At 44.1% G+C, this 14,365-nt stretch overlaps 1 protein-coding gene across 1 annotated transcript in view; it reads left to right on the forward strand.

The window, feature by feature from the left end:
* LOC122562624 (proline dehydrogenase 1, mitochondrial-like) overlaps nucleotides 1-14,365 on the forward strand; it is a 48,936-nt gene that overhangs the window by 29,313 nt on the left and 5,258 nt on the right. The window contains exons 7-12 of the mRNA XM_043715625.1: nucleotides 261-340; nucleotides 3,171-3,252; nucleotides 5,942-6,034; nucleotides 6,339-6,485; nucleotides 7,399-7,574; nucleotides 10,656-10,754. Coding sequence (XP_043571560.1) covers nucleotides 261-340; nucleotides 3,171-3,252; nucleotides 5,942-6,034; nucleotides 6,339-6,485; nucleotides 7,399-7,574; nucleotides 10,656-10,754 — 677 coding nt within the window. The remainder of the gene's footprint in view (nucleotides 1-260; nucleotides 341-3,170; nucleotides 3,253-5,941; nucleotides 6,035-6,338; nucleotides 6,486-7,398; nucleotides 7,575-10,655; nucleotides 10,755-14,365) is intronic.

Raw genomic sequence — 14,365 nt, forward strand, 5'->3', positions numbered from 1 at the left:
GTTACCAACTCTGTATATAAATACCTTTTGCCAGCTTTGGCCCACAGACTGACAGAAGGCTAGTGACTGAGTATACCTATTAACGATATTATAGCCCTGTTGACCAAGAGACATAACTGCTTCAGTACCAGCCTCATTGCAGTTCTGGCAATGAAGCAGCTTTCTGGGATTTTGAGGGGAGGCCTGTTAGGATTATTTTTCCCTCTGTCGTCTACATCGAATAAAGTTTAAGATCATTTTCTGTTTGCTTTTGCCCACAGCAAAGCTTGGCTAAACTCGGCATAGCCACCTTGGAAGAGATCACCGACTGGTTTAATGGAGAGAAGATTGGACTGTCTGGGTAAGCACCTGGTTCAAACGCACTTCTGTGCATCTCACTCTGTGTGCGGGAGTAGGTGCTGTTTACTGACATCCTTTGCTTTTTAAGAATGTTCTGTGCAAGTTCGATAGGCCGTAACCCAGCAGTGCTGACATTAACATTGATCACACAGCAGAGACACGAGGTCGAATCGTGGTACCCACCTGAAGGCCGCTTCGGGAAGTGCAATTGCAGGAGGAGGTGTAGCGCGTGAACGGGTTTTATCAATCAGTCACATGAGGGGATCCTCCAGCGTAAAGAGGTATCCTCAGGTATACTGACAGGTATGATCAAACTCTGGTCAAACTCTAATACTATGGTCAACTGCTCCCTGCACGCATGCTCTGCTTCCCACACAGCTCCCCTATCATCTAGGGTTACTAATTTGTCATGTAGTCATTGAAATCTGGATTCTTATTCCTGCAGCTTGTCATCAGAAATTGTAACAACTTTGAACAAAGCTTTTCACTAAGTTTCTCCTTTCAGTCTCTAATTTGGCTCCAATTTATCTGATTTCCCTGTGTCATTCTCTATCTCTTCCTCAATCATTACATCTCAATGTAACTAGGAGCCACATTTGGTCATTCAGCCCATTAAGTCTGCATTCCCACCCTGTTGATGAAGGAATTGAATTGTTCTCCTCCCCAGAGTTAGTGTGCCCCGTTACTCTTATTATCCGTTCACACTTGTGGCAGGTTTTTGAGGCAAAGGGTGAGGGAGGAAGTCTAACTAACGGATACAGCAAGACCTGCTCCATTCCAGCAAATTCTGGGTTGTTCCGTCCCAAGGAAAGCTCATTGGCTCACTGAGTGCAGCTATCAGTTTGGTGGCGTTTCAGATGAGTTAGCAAGGCTTCAGGCTCTTTAGATTAGATTACTTACAGTGTGGAAACAGTGTGGAAACAGGCCCTTCGGCCCAACAAGTCCACACCGACCCGCCGAAGCGCACCCACCCAGACCCATTCCCCTATATTTACCCCTGCACCTAACACTACGGGCCATTTAGCGTAGCCAATTCACCTAACCTGCACATTTTTGGACTGGGAGGAAACCGGAGCACCCGGAGGAAACCCACGCAAACATGGGGAGAATATGCAAACTCCACACAGTCAATCGCCTGAGACGGGAATTGTACCCGGGTCTCTGGCGCTGTGAGGCAGCAGTGCTAACCACTGTGCCACCATGCTGCCACTCTATTGACTTAGCTGATCTCAGCCAAGCTGTCCATGCGTTACAATTGACCAAACTGCTCTTGTTGCAGAGAATGGTAAAATCAGCCATTCCTGCTCCTAAAACTTATTCAGAGAACGCAGCTGTAGAGTACTTGCAAATGGTCAATGAAGCCAGGATCAAGTTGTGAATTTGAGTTCCTGTTTAGCCGAGTAGTCTAAAGACATTTATCATCCAGGTTCTCTCCTCAATAGAATGCTTACAACCCTGAAGCAAGTCATCTGGCCTGTTGTATCCATGCTGGCTATTTCCACTCTCCTGCTTTTTCCTTGTTATCTTCCAGGTTTTTTTCTCTTTGACTGTTATCCAATTCCTTTTCAAAGACAGGGTGGCACAGTAGCCTAGTGGTTAGTAATGCTGCCTCATACCACCAGGGACCTGGGTTCGTTTCCAGCCTTGGGTGACTGTGCAAACTCCACACAGGCACATTCTTCCAGTGTCTGCGTGGGTTTCTTCCGGATGCTCTGGTTTCCTCCCATGTTCCAAAGACGTGCAGACTAGGCCAATTGGCCATGTCGAATTGTCCATAGTGTGCAGGGAAGTGTAAGTTGGGTGGATTAGCCATGGGAAATACAGGGTTACTGGGGATAGGGGTGGAGGTTGGGTCTGGGTGAGATGCTATTTGGAAGGGTGATGTGGACTCGATCGGCTGAATGGCCTGCTTCCACATTGTAGGGATTTTGTGAAGATAAGGTTGAATCTGTCTCCACTAGACTCTCAGCAGGTTCATTCTGGATCTGAACCACTTGCTGTGTTTTTTTGACCTAAATACCATTACCTTTAGCTTCTTTTGCTAATTGCCTGAAATCCTTGACCTCTGGTTCTTGGCCCATTTACCAGTGCAAACCGTTTCTCTGTAACGGCTCTGTCCAGGTCCCTCGTGATTTTGAACGTTTCCATTTGATCTTCTCTCAAACCGCCTCCTCTGCAGGGTGAACAGCCCCATTACTCCAATCGATCCTCATAACTGAAATATATTATCCTTGCCTGGAATTATTCTCCAGTCTTTTGTGCACCCTCTGTTCTGTCTTCACATCCTTTAAAGTGTAGTACAGTTTTCCAGCTGAGGCAAACTGGTGTTTTTTTTTAAGGATTCAGCGTTATGTCCTTTAATACTTGATGATTCTACTTTATTGCCTTTTAAAACTTACATCTTTAGCTGCCTGAACCCCACCTTCAACAATTTGTGCACGTATACCCCCAGTCCCTTTGCTGCTCGACCCACATTAAAATCATATCTTTTTTTTCTCTTTCTCCTCTATTGTTCCAACCAAAATGTTTCACCCCACATTTCTCTGCATGACTACTTGCTTGGTCACTTGGGTGAATTACAGAGGGCTGTTCGTGTCCCAGAAACAGCACTTGCCTGTGCGAGGAGAGAAGAAAGTTGACTGAGAGGAAGTGGCAAAAGCCAAACTGATGAATGGTTAACAGGCATCGATGTCTCATCACTATTGCATGCCCTGTGGGATGTTCATCACGAGTGTTGGATTATGCAACAGATTACTGACATGGGCATGTCTTTATCCATAGCACTGACTTATGTGCCCTTTTCTCCTGTTTTTTTTTTTGTTTTCTTTCAGCACTGTAGACCTGTTGGACTGGAACAATTTGATTGACAACAGGACAGAAGTTGCCAAACTCTTTGTAGTTCCAAACCTGCAGGTACAGATCTTTGAGTGTCTTTCAGAGCAGCATACGCTCGGGTTCTGACCAAATCCAACTGAAATAATGTCTGAAAGTTAAGCTAGCGAGTTCTGCCTGTTGCTGTCTATAGTTTTGAGCTTGTTAAATTGTTCCACCCTACAATACAGGTCAAGTTGGCAGGAGTTTGGTGGCGGGGGAGGTTGGGAGGAGAAGGTCTGCTTCGCTGTTTCCTTTTCCTCCCGCTCTCGCTCAAGAAGGTGTTAGCCCCCTGTGTTCTCTATCTATGACCTGATGTTTAGATTGATTCTAATCTAAAAAGTGAGATAACAGAGTTTTACATAGATTCATGCAGTTTTTGAGCTCAGAGTTCTACATGAATGTATGCAGTTATTGAGCAAAGTGCAATGTAACTCTGCAAGTACAAATTCACCCCACAAAATATATGTGTGCATGTGGGTCTGTGTCTGTCTGGGGTGGGGGTTGTGGGTGTGAGAAAGTGTGTGTGTGTGTGTAGTGAGTGCAGAGTGACTTAAGTCTGTGAGGGTGTGTGTCTCTGTGTCTCTGTGTCTGTGTCGTGCAATGGTGATCACCTGTAATGTGACATGAACCCAAGGTCCCGGTTGAGGCCCTCCCTATGAGTACCGAACTTAGCTATCAGCCTCTGCTCACCCACTTTCTTCTGCTGCCTGCGACAGGTTATGTTGCTGAGTGAGGCGGGATGAACTGGCTCCCCCTGACTCAGCATCTCCCTTGGTTGGTCACAACAAGATTAATTCTTTAAAAATTCCTTTTCAAATGAATACCTTTTCCCAGCCCAGATTTGCCTTAGAAGGAGCAGAACTTAAGCAGTTTTTATTTTCAGTTAAAGGAAGAGTGAGTTTATTAACTACCTCAGTGGTCCAGGAAAGCAGTTCACCACCACCTTCTTAGGGCCAACTAGGAATTAACAATAACTGCTGGCCTTGCCAGAGATGCTCACATCCCATGAATGAATTCCTTAAAAACCAAAAAAAAAGACAAAATGCAACATGAGACCGGTCTAAAAAACAAAAAAAAATCCGTTTGTAGCTTGTCTGTGACAAATATTGCAACCGTTAAATTGGTTGATTCCAGTAGATTAGATTACTTAGTGTGGAAACAGGCCCTTTGGCCCAACAAGGACACACCGCCCCTCCGAAGAGCAACCCATCCAGATCCATTTCACTACATTTACCCCTTTACCTAACACTATGGGTAATTTAGCATGGCCAAAGCACCTAAACCTGCACGTCTTTGGACTGTGGGAGGAAACCAGAGCACCCGGAGGAAACCCACACAGACACAAGAATGTGCAAACTCCACACAGACAGTTGCCCGAGCCGGGAATTGAAACCGGGTCTCTGGCGCTGTGAGGCAGCTGTACTAACCACCATGCCACCCAAATGATTTTGGGCAGCAATGAATTTGGCAGTTGAGTTTGTTATGAACGCACTGAACAAATCTGGTCCCATGTTGAAATCTGGCTTAATAGATATCTGTTTTTTAAAGTGGTGGTCATTTACTGAAGAGAGAAAGTGAGGGCTGCAGATGCTGGAGATCAGAGCTGAAAATGTGTTGCTGGAAAAGCGCAGCAGGTCAGGCAGCATCCAAGGAACAGGAGAATCGACGTTTCGGGCATAAGCCCTTCAGGGAGAAGGGCTTATGCCCGAAACGTCGATTCTCCTGTTCCTTGGATGCTGCCTGACCTGCTGCGCTTTCCCAGCAACACATTTTCAGCTCAGTCATTTACTGAAGCACAGGCACATTAGACTGCAAATCTTCTTTAACAATCGAACAAAACATTTATTACACAAAAAGAAGAAAATAAAATTATACGAACCAAGCAACCTAAATGTAACAACATAGTTCAAAAGATATTTTAAACATGCAGCAAAACAAAGTGTCATCCGTTCCCCAACACCACCGTCACTTCAGTGTTTTCAAATCCAGAAATACTAACCGTCTACATCAAACTTCTTTCCAGATCTGTAATGTGAACTCTAAAGTTGTCTTGTGTGAATGTTCAGAAGCTGAAGGCTGACATTTTTAGTCTTTTAATAAAGATTGATTTTTAACTAAACACTTCTGGTCTGGAAGTTTCACAAGCTAAACTTTTATATTTGAGATAACTGAATTTTCCCTACATTGGCCTATACCCATTTCTGGGAGGAAATCTTCATTAACATATTACCCCAGTCAGGTATCTCCTAAAACTTTCAATCTCTGGGTTCTTTAAGCTAAAATAAACCTTGATTATTCTAAACCATAAGCAAGCTAATGCTCTTTGATGTTTACTCCTGCTGTCATACATCCTACAGTATCAACATTCTTCTATTCTTCCAAGTGTTTTACTATCAGTCACTTTCTGACACATACCACATTAGATTATTGCTCCAGATCAGAAGGACAGCTGACCTTTTTTAAAAAGCTTGCTCAAAAGTAATCAACACCATATTCCACCAGTTTGAAATATATATCTCGTTACCAGTGGCCATTTTAAAGAAATAATACTTGTTACACTTAGAAGTTCAATTTGTCTATAAGGATATATAGACAATTTGTGAGGTAAGGATCCTCTTTTCATGACATATGGTTTCAGAAGGTGCTTTCTGAATGTGTATGCCTAGATATCCATGTCAAGTGAGGGCTCTGACTGTTGGATTAATGGCTGCTTATGGTTATGTTGCAGACTGGTGAGATTGAACCACTTCTCCTACAATTCACAGAGGAGGAGGATCTCCAGATGAAAAGGATGCTGCAGAGAATGGATATCCTAGCAAAGGTAGGAGATATTCAAAGGGCATTGGAGTCTGTGACTGAAAGTGAAACTGCCAGCTCATTTGAATTGCAATATGTTAATTCCCAGCCACACTTGTATTAATCCATGTGTTGTTCCTAAAACAAAGAACTTCCATTGGCAGCAAGCCAGTTGTCACTATTTTGTATAAGTTTAAATGCTAGTTTTAGGATGAAACAGCCGAAAGCTTAACTTGGCTCTGTAAGTTTGGTTTCATTGTACTGAAGGGAGCAGGCAGATGTTGTAACCTCTGTTTCAAAACAATTGTTGACATTCCCACCCATGGTAGGAAGCCTTGAAGAGAGGGGTCCGCCTCATGGTTGATGCTGAGCAGACCTACTTCCAGCCAGCTATCAGCAGACTGACCCTGGAGATGCAGCGGAAGTTTAACATTGAGAAGCCTGTCATCTTCAACACCTACCAGTGTTACCTGAAGGTAAGGCTGCACTCTGCTCCCCCTGGGACAGGGGGAGTAGTCATCCTTCCTTTGTCTGCTGCTGTCACTGTCATGTGCACAGATTGAAACTTGCTGGATACAGAGGAAAAGCCCATGTGTTTTGATGGCTGGCTCCTGAGCAGACTCTCTCCAGGTCCTAACTGTTGGTAGGAGGATGATCACACTGAAGCTTTAACAATGTCACTGAGGGCTACCAATGCACATGGAACTGTATCCTTGAGAGAAGAAAAAACTTGCATTGAAATGGGGTGTGACCGCAGGACACCCTGAAGTGCTTTTGAGCCAGTGAAGTATTCTCACTTTGTGGGATATATGACAGCTGATTTCTCACCCAACCAGATCCCTCAAATGACAAGTAATATTTCCCAGTCGCCAGGGTGAACCCTGCTACTCTTGGAATTAATGCTGTTGGATTGTTTACATCCAGCTGAAAGAATAACCTGGCCCTTGGTTTAATGTCTCAGTAAAATGCTGATTGTACTACACAGAATTGCCAGCTTTGATTATATACCATACTCTGAAAATGAACTGGAACCTCCAGCCTTTTGACTCTTGGTTAATTATGGTGCAGACTAAACCCTCCATGAGAGCTGAACCAGAAAGGGCTGTCAGTGGGTGAGGTGGAGGTCAGTTTATGGTTATGCCTTTTTTGCTTTTTTTTTAAACCAGTTACATCAAATCTATACCCTCTTGATCCTTTTACAAATCCAAATCACTGGAGTTTAGATAGTCCATAGGCAGAGTAACTATGAGGAGGCTGTATCTGAAAGGCTCATGTTTAACTAAGTCTTGTTTGTAGAGAATTTAACATCAGTTGATTCTGTTACTGTATTGCTGTCCAAAGCCTCACTGACATTCTGATGGATTTTCTATTGCCTTTCAACCACTCCAGGAAGCTTATGATAATGTGTCTATGGATGTAGAACTGTCTCGCCGGGAAAACTGGTACTTTGGGGCAAAATTGGTGAGGGGTGCATATATGGCCCAGGAACGCAAGCGTGCCAGAGAGATTGGATATGAGGATCCCATCAACAAAACCTACGAAGATACAAATGCCATGTATCACAGGTAGGTTCCCATCCTGATACTGTACAAGATTGATGAATGATCTTTCCCCACACCTGATTCAGCCTCACCCATAACCCATCATTTGGGGTGCTCACTGTGCTTTCTATTGCACTTGCATAACACCTCATTCATGAACATAAGAACTAAGAGCAGGAGTAGGCCGTCTGGCCCCTTGAGCCTGCTTCACCATTCAATAAGATCATGGCTGATCTTTTCCTGGACTGAGCTCCATTTACCCAACCGCTAACCATCACCCTTAATTCCTTGGCTGTTCAAAAATCTATATATCTTTTGACTTAACCTACAACAAGGGATTCTCAACTCAGTCCTAAATCTGTTCCTCCTTATTTTGAGGCTATGCCCCCTAATTCTAGTTTCACCTGCCAGTGGAAGCAACCTCCCTGCTTCTATCTTATCTATTCCCTTCATAATTTTATATGTTTCTACAAGACCTCCTTCTTCTAAATTCCAATGAGTATAGTCTCTGTTTACCGAATCTCTCCTCCTAAGCCAACCATCTCCATTCCTGAATCGAGCTGGTGAACCTCCTTTGCACATGCTCCAATGCCAGTACATCCTTCCTCAAGTAAGGAGACCAGTACTCTGGCTCTGACCTCACTAGTACCCTGTAGAGCTGCAGTATAAACTTTGACACACAACACTTGGTCCCCAACTCTAAATCATCGATGTAAACTGTAAACATACCTGTGTACATGGTTACATGCTTTGGGTGTGTGCTGGCCCTCTTTCGGCCGCGCTCCCACTCCCCCAATGCTACTTCCTGTCTTGCATACTTGAGTCGACAATATCTCAGACATCACCCCCTCGTTTGTGTGTGTGTGTGTGTGTGTGTGTGTGTGTGTGTGTGTGTGTGTGTGTGTGTGTGTTGTCCCCCACACCCCAAGCCATGCACCAGTCCTCCATCATGCATGCCTGTCTCCCCTCCCCCTCCGGGGTGTATGTTTTGGTGCACATTAGGCTGATCCCCAGAATCGCCCCAGGTGGTGAGGAGGAACAATTGTATAATTAGTCAAGTCTATGGAGTTCTCTCTTTGATTGCCACGTGAATGTACTGTGGCCTCTTCTAACCAAGGGAGTTAACAGCTCTGGGGGTAGGTCTGCCAAACCTACCCCTGGTTTGGTTGTGGACTGATCACTTTGTTATTTCATGTTTTTTTTTATGTGGAGGAGCTGGTGTTGGACTGGGGTAGACAAAGTTTTAAAAATCACACATTGGTTGCAGTCCAATAAGTTTATTTGGAAGTACTAGCTTTTGGAGCGCTGCTCCTTCATCCTGTTGCTAGTACTTCCAAATAAACCTGGTGTTATGTGATTTTTAACTTTTTTTTTGAGCAAACACACACATGCAAGTCAATGGCAGTGCTTGTATGGTAACTGTAGGACAAAAGTTACCCAACCTGGGTTGTGGGAACGTAAAAACTGACTGAGTAAAAGTTTCTGCAGGTACATGGAGAGTGAAATTAATTATAGGTAACTTATATTCACAAGCCAACCTTCCATCCATTGATTCCATGTGTACTTCTCACTGTCCCGCGAAAGCAGCAAACATAATCAAGTCTCCGCCCACCCCAGTTACAACGTCATAGTCATACAGATGTACAGCATGGAAATAGACTCTTCAGTCCAACCCGTCCATGCTGACCAGATATCCCAACCCAATCTGGTCCCACCTACCAGCACTTGGCCCATATCCCTTCCTATTCATATACCCATCCAAATGCCTCTTAAATGCTGCAATTGTACCAGCCTCCACTATATCCTCTGGCAGCTCATTCCATCCACGTACCACCCTCTGCGTGAAAAAGTTGCCCCTTAGGTCTCTTTTTTTTTATATATCTTTCCCCTCTCACCCTAAACCTATGCCCTCTAGTTCTAGACTCCCCGACCCCAGGGAAAAGACTTTGTCTATTTATCTGGTTGGTAGACAGGGAACGAGGATCGGGAATAAATGGGTCTTTTTCTGAATGGGAGGCAGTGTTTCATTGGGTACCACAGGGATCACTGCTAGGACTACAACTATTCATGAAGGATTAAGGAACCAGATGTACAGTCTCTGAATATGCAAATGACACAATTGAGTGGGAGGGTGAGCTGCGAGGAGGAAGCCGTGTGATTTCCACAAGCTGAGTGAGTAGGCAGATGCTGCACAAAATGGACAAATGTGTATGGTCGGTTATTTTCTCAATCTAAATTGAGGGGGGGCAATGTGCAATGACACCTGGGTCTCGCCAGTCACTGAAAGTAAGCACGCAGGTGCAGTGGGCAGCAAGGAAGACAAATGATATGTCTGCCGTTTTAGCAAGAGGATTTGAGTAAAGGAGAAGGGGTGTCTTATTGCAACTATTCAGGGCCCTCGTGAGACCACAGCTGGAATATTGTACACCGTTTTGGTCTCCTTATCTGAGGAAGGATTTTCTTGCTGTAGAGGGAGTACAGCAAAGATTCTAGGGATGGCAGGACTGAAGTATGAAAAGAATTTTTGATCAGTTCAGACGTTGTTCGCTAGAGTTCAGAAGAATGATGGGGAGGAGGGAGATTCTCATATAAAGCTAGAAAATCCTAACAAAACTAGATTGGGAACATTCTTCCTGCATCTACCCTGTGGTGGGTACGTCCAGAGCCATGGGTTGCAGTCTAATGATCCATGGTAAACCATCTACAATTAAAATCAAGAAATATTTATTCACAGGTAAGCCTGTGGAGTTCACTACCTCAAAGCAGTCAATATCAAAACATTGAATGATTTCTTTTTTTGGAAGAGTTGGATATAGCACTTGGGACGAAAGGGATCAAAGGTTGTGGGGAGAAAAAGAGTAGCAGGCTTTTTATTTGAATGATCAAAATAAATGATGCAACATGCTCAAAGGGCTGAATGCCTAACTCTGCTAAGGAGAATAATTTCTTCCCTCCTAAGCCCCACCTTACAGTTAAACTGACAGAAGTAAGCAGTTTACGGGTGTCCACATGTCATTATGCTTATCTTCCCTATTATTGTTTTATATATGATGGGCATGTGCTGGATTCCTGGAGCTTCTGATCTGCTGTTGTTGTGCATTTCAGATGTTTGGATTACATCCTGGATGAAATCAAAGTGAACAAGAAAGCCAATGTAATGGTGGCATCGCACAATGAGAGAACAGTCGCCTATACACTGCACAGGTAATGGGGTTCTTCATGGGCCATGCATCTTTTTGAGTAATTCTGGAGTGAATTTTTTTTTTTGTTACATTATGACTGCTTTTACACACCCTCACAGCTCGAGGCTATGTGCCTGTTTGTTTTGATGTACAGGATGACTTTGATTATCCGAACGACACGGACGGGGAGTATTTTGTTCGGATAACCTAATGTTCGGGTAATCGAATGTTTGGATAACACGGTTTACCCAAGCATCAGGATTTTGAGATCTTGTTCGGATAATCTGAAATTTGGATAACAGAAGTCGTCCTATATTGTGATGCCTCTTCCCTCACCTGCTTTCCAGCTTCCGCCAGCCATGGAAGGGTTCTTACTGGTTTCAAAGTTACTCGTGACAGTGTCAAAAATTTAAAAACAAACTTGTCCTTGTTAGGACGGTGTAGGATTTCAAAAGGATGCAGACATGTTGGTGGAGTGGGTGCACCAATTGCAGACCAGATTCAATGCAGAGAAATGGGAGCTGATTCATTGTGGGAAGAACATGCAGAGACAATTTGAGATAAAGGGGGCACAAGTATAGAGAGACTGTGTATGTGTGCATAGGTTGCTAATGGTTTTATTGTGTCGGGTTGTAAGCATCTTTGGCTTTATTAGTGGGAATGTTGACTAGAGGAACAAGGAGCTAATGTTGAACTTGTGCAAAACACCAGTTCGATCTTGGGTGGAGTATTGTGTTCATATCTGGGTGCTACACTTGACAAAGGATGTAAAGGCCATTGGAGAATCTTTCTAGGGTGAGGGGTTTGTTCTGAAGATAAATTGAAGTAAGGAACTGTTTTCCTTGGAGAGAAGACAGAGAGGAGGATCTGATGGAGCTTTTTCAAAATCAGGTGGAAGTACATAGAACATAGAACAGTACAGCGTAGTACAGGCCCTTCGGCCCTCAGATGTTACGCCGACCTGTTGTACCAATCTAAAGCCCATCTAACCTACACTATTCCATGTACGTCCATATGCTTGTCCAATGACGACTTAAATGTACTTAAAGTTGGCGAATCTACTACCATTGCAGGCAAAGCATTCCATACTCTTACTACTCTGAGTGAAGAAAATACCTCTGACATCTGTCCTATATCTATCACCCCTCAATTTAAAGCTATGCCCCCTCGTGCTCGCCGTCACCATACTTGGAAAAAGGCTCTGCCTGTCCACCCTATCTAACCTTCTGATTAAATCACCTCTCGACCTTCTTCTCTCCAATGAAAACAGCCTCAAGTCCCTCAGCCTTTCCTTGTAAGACCTTCCCTCCATACCAGGCAACATTCTAATAAATCTCCTCTGCAACCTTTCCAAAGCTTCCACATCCTCCTTATAATGTGGAGACCAGAACTGTACACAATACTCCAAGTGCAGTCGCACCAGAGTTTTGTACAGCTGTAGCATAACCTCATGGTTCCGGAACTCGATCCCTCTATTAATAAAAGCTAAAACACTGTATGCCTTCTTAACAATCAACCTGGGTGGCAACTTTCAAGGATTTGTGTACCTGGACACCGAGATCTCTCTGCTCATCTACACTACCAAGAATCTTACCATTAGCCCAGTACTTTACATTCCGGTTACTCCGACTAAAGTGAATCACCTCACACTTGTCCGCATTAAACTCAATTTGCCACCCCTCAGCCCAGCTCTGCAGCTTATCTATGTCTCTCTCGAACCCACAACATCTTTCGTCACTTTCCACAACTCCACCGACCTTAGTGTCGTCTGCAAATTTACTAACCCACCCTTCTAGGCCCTCATCCAGGTCGTTTATAAAAATGATGAACAGCAGTGGACCCAACACCAACCCTTTTTAGTACACCATTGGTAACTAGACTCCAGGATGAACATTTCCCATCAACCACAACCCTCTGTCTTTGTTCAGCAAGCCAATTATTGATCCAAACTGCTATATCTCCCACAATCCCACTCCTCCGTATTTTGTACAAAAGCCTACTGTGGGGAACCTTATCAAATGCCTTGCTGAAATCCATATACACCACATCAACCGGTTTACTCTCATCTACTGTTCGGTCACCTTCTCAAAGAACTCATTAAGGTTTGTGAGGCACAACCTACCCTTCACAAAACCGTGCTGACTATCCCTAATCAAATTATTCTTTTCTCAATGATTATAAATCCTATCTCTTATAACCTTTTCCAACACTTTACCAATAACTGAAGTAAGGCTCACTGATCTATAATTACCTGGATTGTCTCTACTCCCCATCTTGAACAGGGGAACCACATTTGCTATCCTCCAGTCTTCTGGCATTATTCCTGTAGACAATGACGATTTAAAGATCAATGCCAAAGGCTCGGCAATCTCCTCCCTGGCTTCCCAGGGATCCTCGGATAAATCCCATCCGGCCCAGGGGACTTATCTATTTTCACACTCTGCAGGATTTCTAATACCTCTTCCTTGTGAACCTCAATTCCACCTAGTCTAGTAGCCTGTATCTCAGTATTCCCCTCGACAACATTGTCGTTTTCTAGAGTGAATACTGTTGAAAAATATTCATTTAGTGCTTCCCTTATTTCCTCTGACTCCACACACAACTTCCCACTACTATCCTTGATTGGCCCTAATCTTACTCTCGTCATTCTTTTATTCCTTAAATACCTGTAGAAAGCCTTAGGGTTTACCCAGATCCTATCCGCCAACAACTTCATGTGTCCTCCTGGCTCTTCTGAGCTCTCTTTAGGTCTTTCCTGGCTACCACGTAACCCTCAAGCACCCTAACTGAGCCTTCACATCTCATCCTAACATAAGCCGCGCCTTCCTCTTGACCTGAGATTCCACTTCCTTCATAAACCACGGCTCCCGTGCTCTACAGCTTCCTCCCTGCTTGACAGGTAAATGCTTATCTAAGACACACAGTAGCGTTTCCTTGAATAAGCTCCACATTTCTAATGTGCCTATCCCCTGTAATTTCCTTCCCCATCCTATGCTTCTTAAATCTTGCCTAATTGCATCGTAATTGCCTTTCCCCCAGCTGTAACTCTTGCCCAGTGGTATACACCTATCCCTTTCTATCACTAAAGTAAACAAAACAGAATTGTGATCGCTGTCACCAAAGTGCTAACCTACTTCCAAGTCTAACACCTGGCTGGGCTCGTTACACAGTACCAAATCTAATGTGGCTTCGCCCCTTGTTGGCCTGTCCACATACTGTGTCAGGAAGCCTTCCTGCACACACTGGACAAAAACTGACCCATCAATAGTACTCTTACTATAGTCCTCCCAGTCAATATTTGGAAAGTTGAAGGCCCCCATGACAACTACCCTGTCTCTCTCACTCCTATCGAGAATCATCACTGGAACTATTCGGAGCCCTATAGAAAACTCCCAACAGGGTGACCTCTCCTTTCCTGTTTCTAACCTCAGCCCTTACTACCTCAGTTGACGAGTCCCCAGACATCCTTTCTGCAACTGTAACAGTCTTTCACCAACAATGCCACACCTCCCCCTCTTTTACCATCTTCTCTGTTCTTAGTGAAACATCTAAATCCTGGAACCTGCAACAACCATTCCTGTCCCTGCTCTAACCATGTCTCCGAAATGGCCACAACATCAAAGTCCCAGGTAC

This window comes from Chiloscyllium plagiosum, chromosome 25 (genome assembly GCF_004010195.1).
Source record: "Chiloscyllium plagiosum isolate BGI_BamShark_2017 chromosome 25, ASM401019v2, whole genome shotgun sequence".
NCBI classification, from domain to species: Eukaryota; Metazoa; Chordata; class Chondrichthyes; order Orectolobiformes; family Hemiscylliidae; genus Chiloscyllium; species Chiloscyllium plagiosum.